The sequence below is a fragment of the Armigeres subalbatus genome, chromosome 2, assembly GCF_024139115.2.
Source record: "Armigeres subalbatus isolate Guangzhou_Male chromosome 2, GZ_Asu_2, whole genome shotgun sequence".
Taxonomy (NCBI): Eukaryota; Metazoa; Arthropoda; class Insecta; order Diptera; family Culicidae; genus Armigeres; species Armigeres subalbatus.
In genome coordinates this window covers 362465762-362482690 of record NC_085140.1, presented here as the reverse complement: position 1 = coordinate 362482690, position 16929 = coordinate 362465762, and the positions used below count along the sequence as shown (strand labels likewise).

At 37.9% G+C, this 16929-nt stretch overlaps 1 protein-coding gene across 5 annotated transcripts in view; it reads left to right on the top strand.

The window, feature by feature from the left end:
• LOC134212999 (protein spaetzle 3) overlaps window positions 1-16929 on the top strand; it is a 145384-nt gene that overhangs the window by 94284 nt on the left and 34171 nt on the right. For 4 of the 5 annotated variants that reach the window (XM_062691430.1, XM_062691432.1, XM_062691431.1 and 1 more), the window contains exons 3-4: window positions 8589-8719; window positions 8782-8805. In XM_062691430.1, the coding sequence (XP_062547414.1) occupies window positions 8589-8719; window positions 8782-8805 (155 nt within the window). The remainder of the gene's footprint in view (window positions 1-8588; window positions 8720-8781; window positions 8806-16929) is intronic. The other variant, XM_062691434.1, reaches the window with a different exon arrangement.

The window sequence follows — 16929 nt, the reverse complement described above, 5'->3', positions numbered from 1 at the left end:
TCTCACGTATTAATATTTCTATGAATATTTAAAAAGTATGAATTCGCAACTAGTAACATCGACAAATGAATCATTTGTTTGAAAAACTGCATATATTCATTTTACACAATTTCGAGAAAACAACATAAAAATGGCTCAGGACCAATAAAGTCTTGTGATGCTCCATTGCGAGCTAACTCATCAGCCAATCCGTTTCCAGTTATGGAAGAATGGTCAGGTACCCATATAAGGTGTAACGTATTAACTGAATTCAGTTCCTCAATTTGAGTTCGATATGGGATTACTAACTTCGACCTTGAGTTGGCCGAAGTTTTAGCCAAACTTTAATAGCTGCTTGGCTATCTGAACAGAAGTATATAGCTTTGCCCATAATGTGTTCCTGCAGTGCGGATTGCACTCCACATATAATGGCAAATATTTCCGCTTGAAAGACATTGCAGTGTCTACCCAGTGAGTGAGACTGTTCAAATCTCAGCTCACGCCAGTAGATACCTGCACCCGCTCTACCTTCGAAGAGAGAGCCGTCAGTGTAACAAACAATGCTGTCCGACATACCTCTCTCCAAATAGCCAGATGTCCATTTATCCCGCGAGGGGAATTATGTTGAAAATGTCCTATAAGGGAAACTACTAGCGAGTGTGAGGTCACTTGGAGCGAGTAACAACGAAGTGTGTGTAGAACTGAAGTTCACAGGATTCTCTTCCATGAAACAGTGAACCAATAATCGGTAAGTTTTGTTTAGGATGTATGTGTAGTGGGGCCACGTCGAAGAGAACCTCGAAAGCAGTCGTGGGAGTCGAAGAGAACGCACCAGTCATTGTCATTAGGCACATCCTTTGAAGATGGCCTAATTTAGACTAAATTGTCCTCACTTCACCCTTTTGCCATCACACAAGCCAGAATTGGTGGTACAACTGTTATGTATATCCATTTGATATATTTAAGACTTCAAGTTTTACCAAAGGTTCGTCGGCATTGGCCGAAAGCCATACACGCCATTTTTGACTGTGAACTCAATGTTAGGTGTCCAGAAAAGCTTGGATTCAAAAATTAGACCCACATAGTTTACCTGATCCGTTACATTGATTTCAGTAAAAAGATGTAATGGGCGAATACCATTACGGTTACGTTTTTCCGTGAAAAGAACAATAGATGTTTTATTCGGATTAACCGAAACGCCATATTGGTGAAACCAACTTTCAACTGCCTGAAGAGCGTTTTGCATCAAGGCGAATAAGGTAGTAATACAAATACCGACTATCAATATTAGATTGTCGTTAGCAAATCTATAGATAGCAAAACCGCCATTATTTAGTAATCTCAATAGCGTATCTGCAACGAGGTTCCACAAACGTGGAGATAATACTTCCCCTTGAAAGTATCTGCCGACACTTAATTTCCTAATCGCTGCTTGACGTAACGTCGAGTAGATATTTCGGTTTTTAAGCATCTGGTGAATCCATCATGTTATTATATTAGGTAGCCCTTGACAACTACATACTAAAAGTTTTTTCAAAACATGTTTGGTATGTTCAAAACCCCTCTGAAGAAGAACGGGATAGATCCCATCTTCTTTTTTAAGAGCCCATTGAATCGTAATAGACAATAGACGTACTTTATGACGGGGGTTCGACCAGTTACATCGATTGTGATAGCACACACACCTCTGGTTGTTAGGTCAGAGATAAGTGTAACAGCGATAGCGTTGTTAACAATTGATTACATGTATGCGACATTAATCGAGAGTTTGCCATTTCATTACTGGAAGCAGCAAACACCGGATTCACTAGATTGCCTTGGTAGAAGCTACCAATACGAAAATAGGGTTCCTGCACCAAAGCTACTTGTGATTTGCCATTTTGCAAAAGTCTTCAAAGATTAATCGTTGCTGTTCTTTTATGCTGAAGATTGATTTGAGCTATCTTTATCTATTTACTTTACCCATTGCGAATTAAGATAATGCACTCCACAACTTCAACATTTATGTGAACAGCAACGATGAAACCAAATGGTATCGTATCAAAAACGTCGAAGACGAAACACAGAGTACGCAAACGCATAAAGTGAGTCTATATAGGTGACAATTTGATGAAAAACTAAATAAAAACATACTCATAATCCAACTCTTATTTAACCTCAAGTTGAGATTCAATAAGCGTAGCCAATTATTTCGGAGAAGCAAAAAGTCAACTACGCCATAGCTCCGGTTAGCGCATTAAGGACTCAATACTTTGAATGGTGCCCTGGTACTTCACAGGCTCCGCTAGCGGTTGGGTTTTTATTAGACCCCCTTCACCATTAATTCAGTAGACACGGTAAGAATAAAGCCGCAATACACCAAGAATTGGGAGTCACCTGTATGGTGGACTTCTACCACTGAAACAGGCAATCCGTAGCGTTATTCTTAGCCAGGAAACCTGGAATTCGTCGTGCATAAACGCTTTTTTATGGCAAAAAAAGAGTAGCCTCAGAATTTGAGGCCAAAATATTGAAGTTTAGAGGTCGCGCAAAGGCCTTCAAGGTGATTTTTTGACCATCAAGTTTAGACTTTCATAAAAATAATCATAACATTGGCAATTTTCATCCGATTTACAATCTTTTGTAATTTATCTCTACAGTATTAAATTTATGAAAATTTTATGGAACAACATATTACTCGAAATCAGCTCCAAATGATGGTAATATGCAAATTTTGATAAAAATTTCATCTTTTTTAAGGAAAATCTGTTTTACAAACGCTCTAACTTTGTCAAATATCAGCCGAATCCAGATATTTTTATTCTTATTTTTCTTAGAACAAACTGAGTTTCTAAATCCATTATGCGACAATGTTTTAGACCAAATACTGCAAAATTATTTCTCAATTGAACAAGGACGCCACATAGTAGGCCATAAAGTTATTATTTTTATAATACATTTTGAATATAATAGTTCCTATTCATATAGGAATAGCACAGTAAATTAGCAAAAAAAATGAATTATCTGTAATAATGTCATTATGCTTCACTGTTTTGAAGTTTTAACAATGTTATATGACATACTAATTATACCACGAGTAAAATTTTGAAATCAGTTGATTTTAGTTATAAATAATCTTATTAAATTGGCGACGAACTATTTTTCTGACAAATCTTTTGAAGTAAATCTATAACATCATTTGAATTCAAATCAACAAATAGCCTTTATTGGAAGTCTTTATTTCATAAAGGTCGTAAACTCGCAAGCCGGACTTTGATAGTAACGGTTTACATTCCACATTGTACCATAATCATAATGGTATTGAATTATAATCACGCTTTAGTCTCATAACGTTTTTTAACTACGGTTTCCGTAGACCGGACTGTACAAGCAACGGGTTGTTAAGAATGTTTATTGTATGAAAAAGGGATTTTCTTTATACATTTTTGGAGGAGGAATTTTATTAATATTATATTGGTTATGTTGCGAAGACCATAAACCTCATTGGATTAGATTAATGCAAGTTTTACTATAATTTTGTATTGTTCGAAGAACTTAGTGTTAATAGGTAACGATATCAATCATATCCACGTTCTATATGTAGCTGTACGAAGAACGGTAAATAATTATGCGGAAAGGCTCGATTCACTCAAGGTAAACCCGGGACAGAAGATTCATAATAGTTGTACCTTAATCCATAGATGGTTACTGTGCTACACTGTAGTTCGGTAATGTTTTGAACATAGTGACTACGGTTTTAATAGACCGGACTGTATGAGCAAGGTTTGTTAAGAATGTTCTACGTTTAAAAAGGTAATGTTGACATATATTTTTATCGGAAGAATTCTATCAATATAAGATTGATTATGGTACGTAGTCCGGTAATAATGAGTTATCCTCATTTAATAATGTAATAGCTGAAACATGTAGGTGTTGCAATTCATGCATTCAGACGACATGTCTAAGTAAAAGTTTAAAAAATCACAAATCTTAATTAATGCATCTCTAAATCTTCATGGAATTGGCTAAAAATTGTCCGGGAGATTTCTTTCAAGCTGCCCATTGATATGGGGGAGGGGGGGGGTGACATTTTGAATCTGGAATACTTAAATGCAGTTGAATACTAGAATGCAGTTTTCTAGTAAATCTACTATGCTAAAACAGTTTTATACGACTACGATATAATTCCATATGAAAAGGAAATATTATATTCAAAATGTACTATAAAAATAATAAAACTATGGCCTACTATCTTTGGAGTTCAATAGAAAAAATGTTTTTCGGTATTTGGTTTAAAACATTGCCGCATAATGGATTTAGAAACTCAGTTTGTTCAAAGAAAAATTAGAATACAAATTTCTCTTTGATTTCATATAAAAATATCCGGATTCGGCTGATTTTTGACAAAGTTAGAGCGTTTGTAAAACAGGTTTTCCTTAAAAAATTAGACATTTTTATCAAAATCTGCATATTACCATCATTTGGAGTCGATTTCAAGAAATATGATGTTTCACAAAGTTTTCATAAATTTAATACTGAAGATATTAATTACAATAGATTGTAAAACGGATGAAAATGGCCAAGTTATGATTATTTTTATGAAAGTCTAAGCTTGATGGTTAAAAAATCACCTTGAAGGCCTGTGCGCGACCTCTAAACTTCAATATTTTGGCCTCAAATTCTGAGGCTACTCTTTTTTGTGCCATAAAAAAGCGTTTAAGCACACGAATTCCAGGTTTTGAAAACATTCGAAAAATAAGCCGCACCCTACGGACGAGGTATTTGATTACATACACCTCATCTCGTTTTCGTTCATTTTTCATAAGGGCGCATGTATTTTCACAGCGGGTTAAATCAGTTTGTTATAAAAGGTTTTCATGTTATGCTACTTAAGTATTATAGGTATCCATGGCAAGTTTTAATTTTTCTGTGGATTTAACCCGTAGTCCCGTAGTGAACCATACCAGGAATCGATCTCGGCATCAATTCCCCGGAATCTATCCATACAATATTCATAAGCAGCAGTTCCAAATACAAGCGCGGTTCATACATTATGTATGTGGATTAATTCTTATTTCAATAGCATGTCTATAAAATGCATTCTCATCCATTGAATCCACATTGCAGTGTGTGTGCGTGTGTGTGCGTCATCCTCTACCCCTCACCCAGCTGGGGGTGTTGGTCAAGTAGTACTACGAATAATTTGATCAGATCTCATGCTCCGTTATGGTGCCCTTTTTGTTACGAAGGCTAGTACTACAAAAAGGATTCATTTCTGAAGCAAGAAAGGTTTCTTCAGAAAGTGTAGGGAATAGGATGTACTAGTTGTTCATAACAGGAACAGCAAAACTTCACAAGGACGCCCTTATTCGCACTAACTACTCAGGGAATAGAAGGTCGAGAAGAGCCACCGTTGCTAACTAAAGCGTGAACCGGATACCTGGGACTCCCACAATATCCGCGGCAATAGCAGCAAACGATGCCCTGTACGTATTTAGTGTTCAGTTTTATGAATTTATATATTGGTGAAGCAATTAGAGAAGGAAAGTAGATAACTGGAACGTGCTCACCAATTTAGTTCGTCCAGAGTTGTCTTGCATTTATGATCCTCCTATCATTTAAAACGAGGTCGCAAAGCCCAACAGTCTTTGTCCCAACTGTGGCTGATTGGGCGGTTGTGACCCGTGGAAGTTCCGGTTGCTGTTACTGTCATGGCTTCTGCTGCATTAATAGTGCTTCTAGTGCGTTTGCACGATTGAGTCGAACATTTGAAAATAGGAAGCGTTCAAAAATTGAAAATTAGAATTCTTGAATTCTGAAACGATTGAACGAAAAGAAGACGGCAGTATCAAACATTACAATATTAGAGCTTTTGTTTGAATATCAATATACTTATTCTATGGGCCCTTCTTAGCCGTGCGGTAAGACACGCGGCTACAAAGCAAGACCATGATGATGGTGGCTGGTTTCGATTCCCAGTGCCGGCCTAGGCAAATTTCGGATTGGAAATTGTCTCGACTTCCCTGGGCATAAAAGTATCATCGTGCTAGCCTCATGATATACGAATGCAAAAATGGTAACCTGGCTTACAAACCTCGCGGTGAATAACTGTGGAAGTGCTCAATGAACACGAATCTGCGAGGCGGCTCTATCCCAGTGTGGGGATGTAATGCCAATAAGAAGAAGAAGAAGAATGATCATGATTATTTCATCTAAACTTTAAATCTAATCATTTTTGGAAAAATGCAATGGCGGTAGAAAAAAGGGTAGAACATTTAAATTATTGTTATTGAAGTCTTTATAAAGTAAATAGAAAACTAATGATGGTTCAAATTCTTAACTTTTATTTATAGAATAGGAGCCAAAAAATTAGACATTTTCAATAAAATTTCACAAAAAAAAATTCCAAGATATAATTGAAGAAGTACCGTTTGTGGCAATGGTGTGAATAAGGAATGGAAAGTGCGTCACTGTTTCAATAACATAAAATGTCTGTAGAGCAGGAATAATATTTCAAAGGACAGGAAAACTAAAGACCTTTTTAACGACTCAGTTATCTGAACTTTATATTGTTTATGAGAGCTATAGTCTACTATCACCCCAGGGTAATAATCACCCCGTTGACTGTATTAACTATTTATCGAAAATATGCGATAAATGAGCAAAGAAGTTTCAGGAAAAGCTCTTATTCAAAAACATCTAGTTGGAGAAAGAAATTTCTGCAAAATAAAGACGTAACGATAAATTTATTAAAAACAAAAACGCTCTGAGAACGCATAAAGTTACAGCTCTTGGCCCTTATCTCATAGCTCCAATGTATATAAAATATCAGATTAATCGGGTGATCGCCAATTCGTCATACAGTCATAAATCACCAGACGTGTAATGAGGAATGAACAAACCTGCTGCTGCTATAACATATATCTCGCTACAATACAAACCGCAATAACTTGCAATAATGCGGTAGCAATAATGTATGCCATCGATACCTTTGCGTAGCTCTTTCGTGTCTACTTGCATGATGCGTTTATTGTGGCAGTCCCCTGAGGCCCGAGTTATTTTTCACATTATGCTATACCCTATCATCAACATGTTGGTATCGCACTATTGACAACATCAATAATAATAATAAATATAATTGGAAGATGAAACCACCTACCTTGTGAGACAATATCTCGAGCCTTAGAAGTAGAAACTCCTACAACTTACCGACACATCCAGAGCACTCTCGTCAATGCATCGATACAAGTGGAGAATCATAGGGAATGGGTTGAACGCTACTCTGCGGATTCGACCTCTCCATCCGACCAAAATCCATGGATGATAGCTGACTCAATTTGACGGTGGTGTAGACTAAAACAACAGTCGTCAGCTTGACATGCCGTAATCCACAAAATTGTCGTTTTTTGTCTCTAAATGGTCCAAAATCCATTCACAATACTATAATCCACAGGGATCCATCCTTCTCTGGACCCTGACAGAGCCACATTGTGGAAATGGGGAAGGGGTTGTTAGGATAAAAATCTGCATACGAAATAATCAAGCGCTCCCTAAAATTAAATTATGGGTTTGTAAGTCAGATTCAAGGAGATACTGTCTTGTTTTCCTAAACTAGATACAATTCTGGTCATTTCGGGAGTAGTTTGAAACAAGTTATTGAATGAGATACCTTAGTTTACAGAGGGACATGTTTGAAATTTAAATGTGCCGAAATAATTTTTGGAATATAAGATTCCAAAATTGGAAGCTACTATCAGTCACTACCATGAATTAGGATAAGTAAAAATTCTACAAAATAATACTAGAATTGAATAGAATAGCAGAGCATTAACTAAATCAAATTTAAATTATACTTAATGATTCCGATGATTCCAGACCAGACTAAATCTGGATGAATTAGGCACCGTAGGTTTTCTTCGTTCACCAAAGATATCTTCTTCTTTCTTCGTTCTGGATATTGATCTGTCCACTTAAGTTTATGTTTTTCTGCACCACAATTCATTTCAATTCACAATTTCATTCAATTTTAATTCTCTAAGCCAGATTCCAAGACTTCCGAAAAGGACTGGATCATCGGAATATCATCCGAATTTGCAAAAGGAGCAGCTTAACATTTTTTTCAGCATCGAAAAAACACGTCTACCACGCGCCGCTTACTCCGATCACTCCATTGAATCCACATTGCAGTGTATACGCAAAATGCATGTAAGCAACTTCTTGGAATCGTTGGAAGAAAACTTATTCAGGTGATCATCTTATCCATTCGCGTAAGTTTCCTCTACCGGGGCAGCAGAGATGACACCAACAACGTGAATACCTTTTTCGACCCGTATCATGGGAAATTAATCGCATCAAATGGATGCATTGATTACCGTAATTAGAAATGCCGGGTGTGGACAAGCGTACGCGATCGAGAGGATGCATCTCTCATGGGGAATTACCTTTGAGCGAGATTAAAAACACTTGCCTCCACTTGAACAGTAGCTATATAGTAGTATTATACCAGCTGTGATCAATGACGAATCGCTGTCGCATAGACATCGGACTATCAATTACGACAAAACTTTTAGTTAATAGAGTAGTGTGTTACCGCCCATTTTTCATGTTTTTCTTTGCGTGTTTTCTTACAGATCGGAAAAACTCTCGCATGCCAACGGTAACACCCATCCAGGGTCCAATTTTTCTCAAGAATGGAACAGTTCCTGTCGTGCCATTATTTGCGTATCCTCAAGTTAGCAATGGAACGTTCGTCCAGATACCGGTAAGTGATGCAGATTGATATAATAATAATGCATATTCATATAAATTGGTATAAGGTTTCAGCGTGGAGCCTTCCTTGGCCAAGCGGTAAGATGCGCAGCAACGAAGCAAGACCATGCTGAAGGTGACTGGGTTCGATTCCCGGTCCGGTCTAGGAAATTTTCTAACTGTAGATTTCCTCTACTTCCCTGGGCATAGAGTGTCATCGTATTCATCTTATGATATAGGACGGCAAAATAAGTCACCTGGCTTAGGAAACTCGCAGTAAATAACTGTGGAAGTACTCAATGAACACTAAGCTGTGATGCGAAAATGTTTCAGAGATATGCAATGCCAACAAAGAAGAGAGTTTCAGCGTATAAGTAAACAACAAAAATATATCAAACCGTAGACAAATTCAATTTTATTGGTTTGCCTGATAAATAAACAATAAAAATAATGCAAAAATTAGATCAATCCAATTTTAGCTTCAATATTATCTCTTTTCTACTTCTTTTTTCTACTTCTTCTTTTTACTTCTTCTTCTTCTTCTTATACATAAATAATAAATTGGTCTGTGTATAACTTGACTTAGGGTTAAGGCAGGCATTTTCGTCTTATCGTCATAGTCTCAAATATCAATCAAATAGAAGCTTTTTTGCCAAATTCATCCGTACCCAATCGTAAGCTTAGGCGAAACGTTCTGGTATAGTGGAGCTCTAGCAAAATGACGTTGCTTTCATTGATTTTAGCCCCTATGACGATGGACGGTCCCGGTCCCTGCCGTGTCCCTATAAGTTATAGAAAGCGAGCTTTTTTCGAAAGTGTTGTACTTTTTACAACGGTGCGAGTTCCGGAGGGTTAACCTAACCACAAATCATACACGCTAAAATATTTCTTTAGCTTCTCACCCGGGAAATACAAAAATAACCCTAGAATTTAAGGATTTAGAATAATTTTCAATCCTGAATTATTTGAAATCCTTAAATTTTAGGGTTATTTTTGTAAGAGATGTTGAAAAAATCAAAAAAAGATTAATAGATTCAAGAAATTGTTAAGCTCTCCGAATTGCGTGTGTTGTGCACAGTAGTTTAATGAATTTATTTCAAGTTTTGGCCTTGAATTTTTGAACATCGTTTTCTCGCTGTAGCCATTTCGATTTTCCGAAATATTCAGCGTATCACCGATGGGCGAGTCATATCAGTTTAATGAAATGGCGATAAATCAAAATAAAGCATTAGCGAGTGATACCGAAAGCCTAACTTCTTTCTTCCTTCCAAATACGTCAGAAATACGTCAAGGGTTGACGTGCGAGTACATCACCTCTTCTGGGGGCGGTGTTGTTCACTGGTTCATCGAACTATTGATTCTTAAGCTTCTATCCCGAATTCAAAAGACATTTTCCAAATTCAGAATCAACCATTCGGGCACCGGACAAACCTGTTTAGTTCTTAAAACTACCCGGTTCAACCTACAAATAAGAAATGCGACACCGAGAAATGTTTTTATTTTTTTCTGTCTTGAAACCTTCGGGTCTGACAACTAAAAGAGCTGTGCCACCAATATCTGCTTGTTGCTGTGATTAAAGATCCATTTGTTTTTTTGTCCAGAGGTGGGGGAGTTGTTAACTCGTCGGAAGCGCAAATATCACGTAGCAGTGGTTGCGATTAAAATGTCAATGAACGGCGTCTGATCTTTGGTGCCTGGCGTGGTAGGGAAGTGTCTTGCTGTGCCAAAAGTTTGATTAATGAGCTTTTGATATGGAAATGTAGTTGGGAGTTGAGACCCACAACACGAGGAATCGATTAGCATATTTCGTAGTGCTTCACCTGGGGTCTCATTCTATTTGAAAAGGTTAGCTGGCGGCTGCGAAGCCATGAGAAATCCATAGCGCTGGAATGATGCAAGCAAAATATCAATTATAATCAATCAACCGTGCTGTGGCCGGTTGGGCTCGAACTGGAACATCCCCACCCTTGCATAAGAGAACTTTCGGCGTGAATACTAAGCGAGGAAAATATTAATCACTCCGCGAATCACAGCGCATTCGAATGTGGTCAAGTTTACCCGCCATTGTGACAGATTTGAATATGCCTATTTTTTATGCAAATCGCTAGCGGCGCGTCAAGAATGATTATCGCGATTCCAGCTGAACTTAAACTGACGTTGAAATTAATCAGCTGGAATTTCACCCGCACGTCGCGGAGCTGCGATCAGATTCGTTTGTGTGTGTCGAAAAAACCGGTTGCATGAGTGCGGATTCGATTCTAACTTAGGGGTATACGAATTGAGTTAGATTTAAATAGTTTTGTAAATTTTTGTGCTATTTTGTAGTAGAGAAATAGTTATTAGTGAATCCTTAAAAATTAAAATTAAATAAATCTTCTTTATCACGATTGATCGAATAGTGTTTATACCTACATAAAAAAGACATATTTTTTTACGTGAATTTAGTTCGAAAGTCACGAGTAAGTAAACAATTATGAAAAAGAGAAGCAAAGATAATGCATAGAATTTAGATTAAAATATCGAATCGTAATTTTGTCTATTATTTTATTAGCCGTTTAGATAAAAAGATAACTTTAATAACATAGGCGGTTTAGTACTTTCATCTTTTTCTTCTTCTTCTTCAATGTCTCTACAACATTTCAATTGGAACTTGGCTTTTCCTCAGTTCTTAATTGAAAGCTTTTCTATGTCCGCCATTGCATGAGTATGTATCTTGTCTGGCAAGCACAATAATGGATACACTATATCCGGTTTAGGATGTTTTAGGGTGTCGAGAATGTTTTCCACTCGAAAACATCCTAAACCGGACAGAGAATCGAACTCACCATCTCCGTAGCTATAATACTCTAATAATTCATGAATTCTAGAAATATTTTATTTGAAGCAAATTATCTCAATTAAATGATTTTGATTGACGTGCACTGATAAGTACCAAAACATTCATTCTCTTCAAAACAAATCATGCATAGGAATATCGTATTCCCTTACAGCTTATTCCTGGCGCACAATTCTGTTTGACAGCTATTGAACAAAAAGCTACTTATACTTCGTAAAAAAACACACATCTGAAGTTATAAGAGCAAACGCTCATGAATGAAAAATGATGACGACTGTCATCGGAAGATGATCACGAAAATGATGAAATCACCTGCGAGGAATTCCAAGAGGTTCTTAACTCGTCCGAAAACACTCATCGTTTTTGGAATCCGGATTCGTCAAAAGGAATCCGCACTATCATCGCCACGGTATAGGATCATCTAGCGTTTAAAACTGGGTGCTGATGTTTGTCACGGGATAAAAAGGTCCGTGTTACGGTTCTTTTCGGTTCTTTTTGCCGTCACCGCAAAGCAGAAAAAGGAAGTACATAATGCTCAACATGACGAAACGACCTGACGACGCTGAGAAAGGGGCGCGCGATCGTGAACAAGGAGTGGAATGATGCCTCCTACGAAGAATGCTGACGACAACAATCGACAAATTCCGCCCGTTACCGTAGTTGCTAATGTTTGCACGGGGAGAAGAGCGTGAAGTCGCGTGCCAATTAAACAGGTGCTACTCAGACTGAGTTTCCTTACTCGGATTTCCATTGCAAGGGTCATAGGCATAGACAGAAGATGCCTATTATTATTGCGCGAATAGTAAAACGTTTTATTGTATCTTTATTAAGGAGACATTCAGCCCTAGGCTGGCCTGTAAGTAAAACGTATTTAATGTAATTTTTTTTAATTATGATAATTCAAGATATTATCTACCGGAAATTTGGGAATTTTATTAACTAAAATTTTAGAAGAATTTCCCGAGGAAATTAGGAAAAAATTTCCGAGGAAATTCAGAAAAAAATTCCGCGGAAATTCAGAAGAATCTCCCGAGGAAATTCCCAAGAATTCCCCTAGGAAATTCCGAAGTATTTCCCGAGGAAATTCCGAAGTATTTCCCGGGGAAATTCCGAAGAATTTCCCGAGGAAATTCCGAAGAATTTCCCGACGAAATTCCGAAGAATTTCCCGAGGAAATTCCGAAGTATTTCCCGAGGATATTCCGAAGAATTTCCCGACGAAATTCCGAAGAATTTCCCGAGGAAATTCCGAAGAATTTCCCGAGGAAATTCCGAAAGATTTCCCGAGGAAATTCCGAAGAATTTTCCTAGGAAATTCCGATGAATTTCCCGAGGAAATTCCGAAGAATTTCCTGAGGAAATTCCGAAGAATTTCCCGAGGAAGTTCCGAAGAATTTCCCGAGGAAATTCCGAAAAATTTCCCTAGGAAGTTCCGAAGAATTTCTCGAGGAAATTCCGAAGAATTTCCCGAGGAAATTCCGAAGAATTTCCCGACGAAATTCCGAAGAATTTCCCGACGAAATTCCGAAGAATTTCCCGACGAAATTCCGAAGAATTTCCCGAGGAAATTCCGAAGAATTTCCCGACGAAATTCGAAAAGAATTTCCGAGGAAATTCGAAGAATTTCCTGAGGAAATTCGAAGCATTTGCCGAGGAAATTCCGAAGCGTTTCCTGAAGAAATTTCGAAGAATTTCCCGAGAAAATTCCGAAGAATTCCGCCAGGAAATTCCGATGAATTTCCGAGGAATTCCGAAGAATTTCGAGGAAATTCTCGAAAGAATTTCGAGGAAATTCCGAAGAATTTCCTGAGGAAATTCGAAGAATTTCCTGAGGAAATTCGAAGAATTTCCGAGGAAATTCCGAAGAATTTCGAGGAATTCCGAAGAATTTCCCGAAGAACGAGGAAATTCCGAAGAATTTCGAGGAAATTCGAAGAATTTCTCGAGGAAATTCAAGAATTTCCCCAGGAAATTAAGAATTTCCAGGAAATTTGAAGAATTTCGAGGAAATTCCGAAGAATTTCGAGGAATTTCGAAGAATTAATTTCGAGGAAATTCCGAAGAACTTCTCGAGGAATTCCGAAGAATTTCCCGAGGAAATTCCGTTGAAAGATTTTCCTGAGGAAATTCCAAGAATTTCCTGAGGAAATTCCAAAGAATTTCGAGAGGAATTCCAAAGAATTTCGAGGAAATTCCAAAGAATTTCGAGGAAATTCCAAAGAATTTCGAGGAAATTCCAAAGAATTTGAGGAAATTCCAAAGAATTTCCTGAGGAAATTCCAAAGAATTTCCTGAGGAAATTCCAAAGAATTTCCCGAGGAAATTCTAAAGATTTTCGCGAGGAAATTCCAAAGAATTTCCCGAGGAATTCCAAAGAATTTCCCGAGGAAATTCCGAAGAATTTCCCGAGGAAATTCCAAAGAATTTCCCGAGGAAATTCCAAAGAATTTCCCGAGGAAATTCCAAAGAATTTCAAGAGGAAATTCCAAAGAATTTCAAGAGGAAATTCCAAAGAATTTCCCGAGGAAATTTCGAAGAATTTCCCGAGGAAATTCCAAAGAATTTCCCGAGGAAATTCCAAAGAATTTCCCGATGAAAATCCCAAAGAATTTCCCGAGGAAATTCAGAACAATTTCCCGAGGAAATTCAGAAGAATTTCCCGAGGAAATGCAAAAGAATTTCCAGAGGAAATTCCGAAGAATTTCTCGAGGAAATTCCGAAGAATTTCCCGAATAAATTCCGAAGAATTTCCCGAAGAAATTCCGAAGAATTTCCCGAGGAAATTTCGAAAAATTTCCCGAGGAAATTCCGAAAAATTTCTCGAGGAAATTCCGAAGAATTTCCCGAGGAAATTCCGAAGAATTTCCCGAGGAAATTCCGAAGAATTTCCCGAGGAAATTCCGAAGAATTTCCCGAGGAAATTCCGAAGAATTTCTCGAGGAAATTCCGAAGAACATCCCGAGGAAATTCCGAAGAACTTCCCGAGGAAATTCCGAAGAATTTCAAGAGGAAATTCCGAAGAATTTCCCGAGGAAATTCCGAAGAATTTCCCGAGGAAATTCCGAAGAATTTCCCGAGGAAATTCTGAAGAATTTCCCGAGGAAATTCCGAAGAATTTCCCGAGGAAATTCCGAAGAATTTCCCGAGGAAATTCCGAAGAATTTCTCGAAGAAATTCCGAGGAAAATCCGAAGAATTTCCCGTGGAAATTCGAAGAATTTCCTGAGGAAATTCGAAGAATTTCCTGAGGAAATTCCGAAGAATTTCCCGAGGAAATTCCGAAGAATTTCGAGGAATTCCGAAGAATTTCCTGAGGAAATTCCGAAGAATTTCGAGGAAATTCCGAAGAATTTCCTGAGGAAATTCGAAGAATTTCCTGAGGAAATTCGAAGAATTTCGAGGAAATTCCGAAGAATTTTCTGAGGAAATTCCGGAAGAATTTCCTGAGGAAATTCGAAGAATTTCCGAGGAAATTCCGGAAGAATTTCGAGGAAATTCCGAAGAATTTCCCGAGGAAATTCGAAGAATTTCCTGAGGAAATTCGAAGAATTTCCCGAGGAAATTCCAAGAATTTCCTCGAGGAATCTCAAGAATTTCCCGAGGAAATTCCAAGAATTTCCCGAGGAAATTCCGAAGAATTTCCCGAGGAAATTACGAAGAATTTTCCGAGGAAATTCCGAAGAATTTCCCGAGGAAATTCCGAAGAATTTCCCGAGGAAATTCCAAAGAATTTCCCGAGGAAATTCCGAAGAATTTCCCGAGGAAATTCCGAAGAATTTCTCGAGGAAATTCCGAAGAATTTCTCGAGGAAATTCCGAAGAATTTCTCGAGGAAATTCCGAAGAATTTCCCGAGGAAATTCCGAAGAATTTCCCGAGGAAATTCCGAAGAATTTCCCGAGGAAATTCCGAAGAATTTCCCGAGGAAATTTCCCGAGAAAATTCCGAAGAATTTCCCGAGGAAATTCCGAAGAATTTCCCGAGGAAATTCCGAAGAATTTCCCGAGGAAATTCCGAAGAATTTCCCGAGGAAATTCCGAAGAATTTCCCGAGGAAATTCCAAAGAATTTCCCGAGGAAATTCCGAAGAATTTCCCGAGGAAATTCCGAAGAATTTCCCGAGGAAATTCCGAAGAATTTCCCGAGGAAATTCCGAAGAATTTCCCGAGGAAATTCCGAAGAATTTCCTGAGGAATTCCAAGAATTTCCCCTGAGGAAATTCAAGAATTTCCCGAGGAAATTTCAAGAATTTCCATGAGAATTCCGAAGAATTTCCGAGGAAATTCGAAAGATTTCCTGAGGAAATTCCGGAAGAATTTCAGTGAAATTCCGAAGAATTTCCGAGGAAATTCCGAAGAATTTCCTGAGGAAATTCCGAAGAATTTCCTGAGGAAATTCCGAAGAATTTCGAGGAAATTCGAAGAATTTCCTGAGGAAATTCGAAGAATTTCCTGAGGAAATTCCGAAGAATTTCGAGGAATTCCGAAGAATTTCGAGGAATTCCGAAGAATTTCCCGAGGAAAGTCCGAAGAAGGTCCCGTGGAAATTCCGAAGAATTGCCCGAGGAGATGCGGAAGAATTTCCCGAGGAAATTCCGAAGAATTTCCCGAAGAAATTTCGAAGAATTTTACGAGGAAATTCCTAAGAATTTTCCGAGGAAATTCCGAAGACTTTTCCGAGGAAATTCCGAAGAATTTTTCGAGGAAATTCCGAAGAATTTCTCGAGGAAATTCCGAAGAATTTCCCGAGGAAATTCCGAAGAATTTCCCGAGGAAATTCCGAAGAATTTCCTGAGGAAATTCCGAAGAATTTCCCGAGGAAATTCCGAAGAATTTCCCAAGGAAATTCCGAAGAATTTCCCAAGGAAATTCCGAAGAATTTTCCGAGGAAATTCCGAAGAATTTTCCGAGGAAAATCCGAAGAATTTTCCGAGGATATTCCGAAGAATTTTCCAAGGAAATTCCGAAGAATTTTCCGAGGAAATTCCGAAGAATTTTCCGAGGAAATTCCGAAGAATTTCTCGAGAAAATTCCGAAGAAATTCCCGAGGAAATTCAAAAGCATTTCCCGAGGAAATTCAAAAGAATTTCCCGAGGAAATTCAAAAGAATTTCTCGAGGAAATTCCGAAGAATTTCCCGAGGAAATTCAGAAGAATTTCTCGAAGAAATTCCAAAGAATTTCCAGAGGAAATTCCGAAGAATTTCCCAAGGAAACTAAGAAGAATTTCTCGAGGAAATTTAAAAGAATTTCCCGAGGAAATTCCGAAGAATTTCCCGAGGAAATTCCGAAGAATTTCGCGAGGAAATTCCGAAGAATTTCCCGAGGAAATTCAGAAGAATTTCCCGAAAATTTCCCGAGGAAATTCCAAAGAATTTCCCGAGGAAATTCCGAA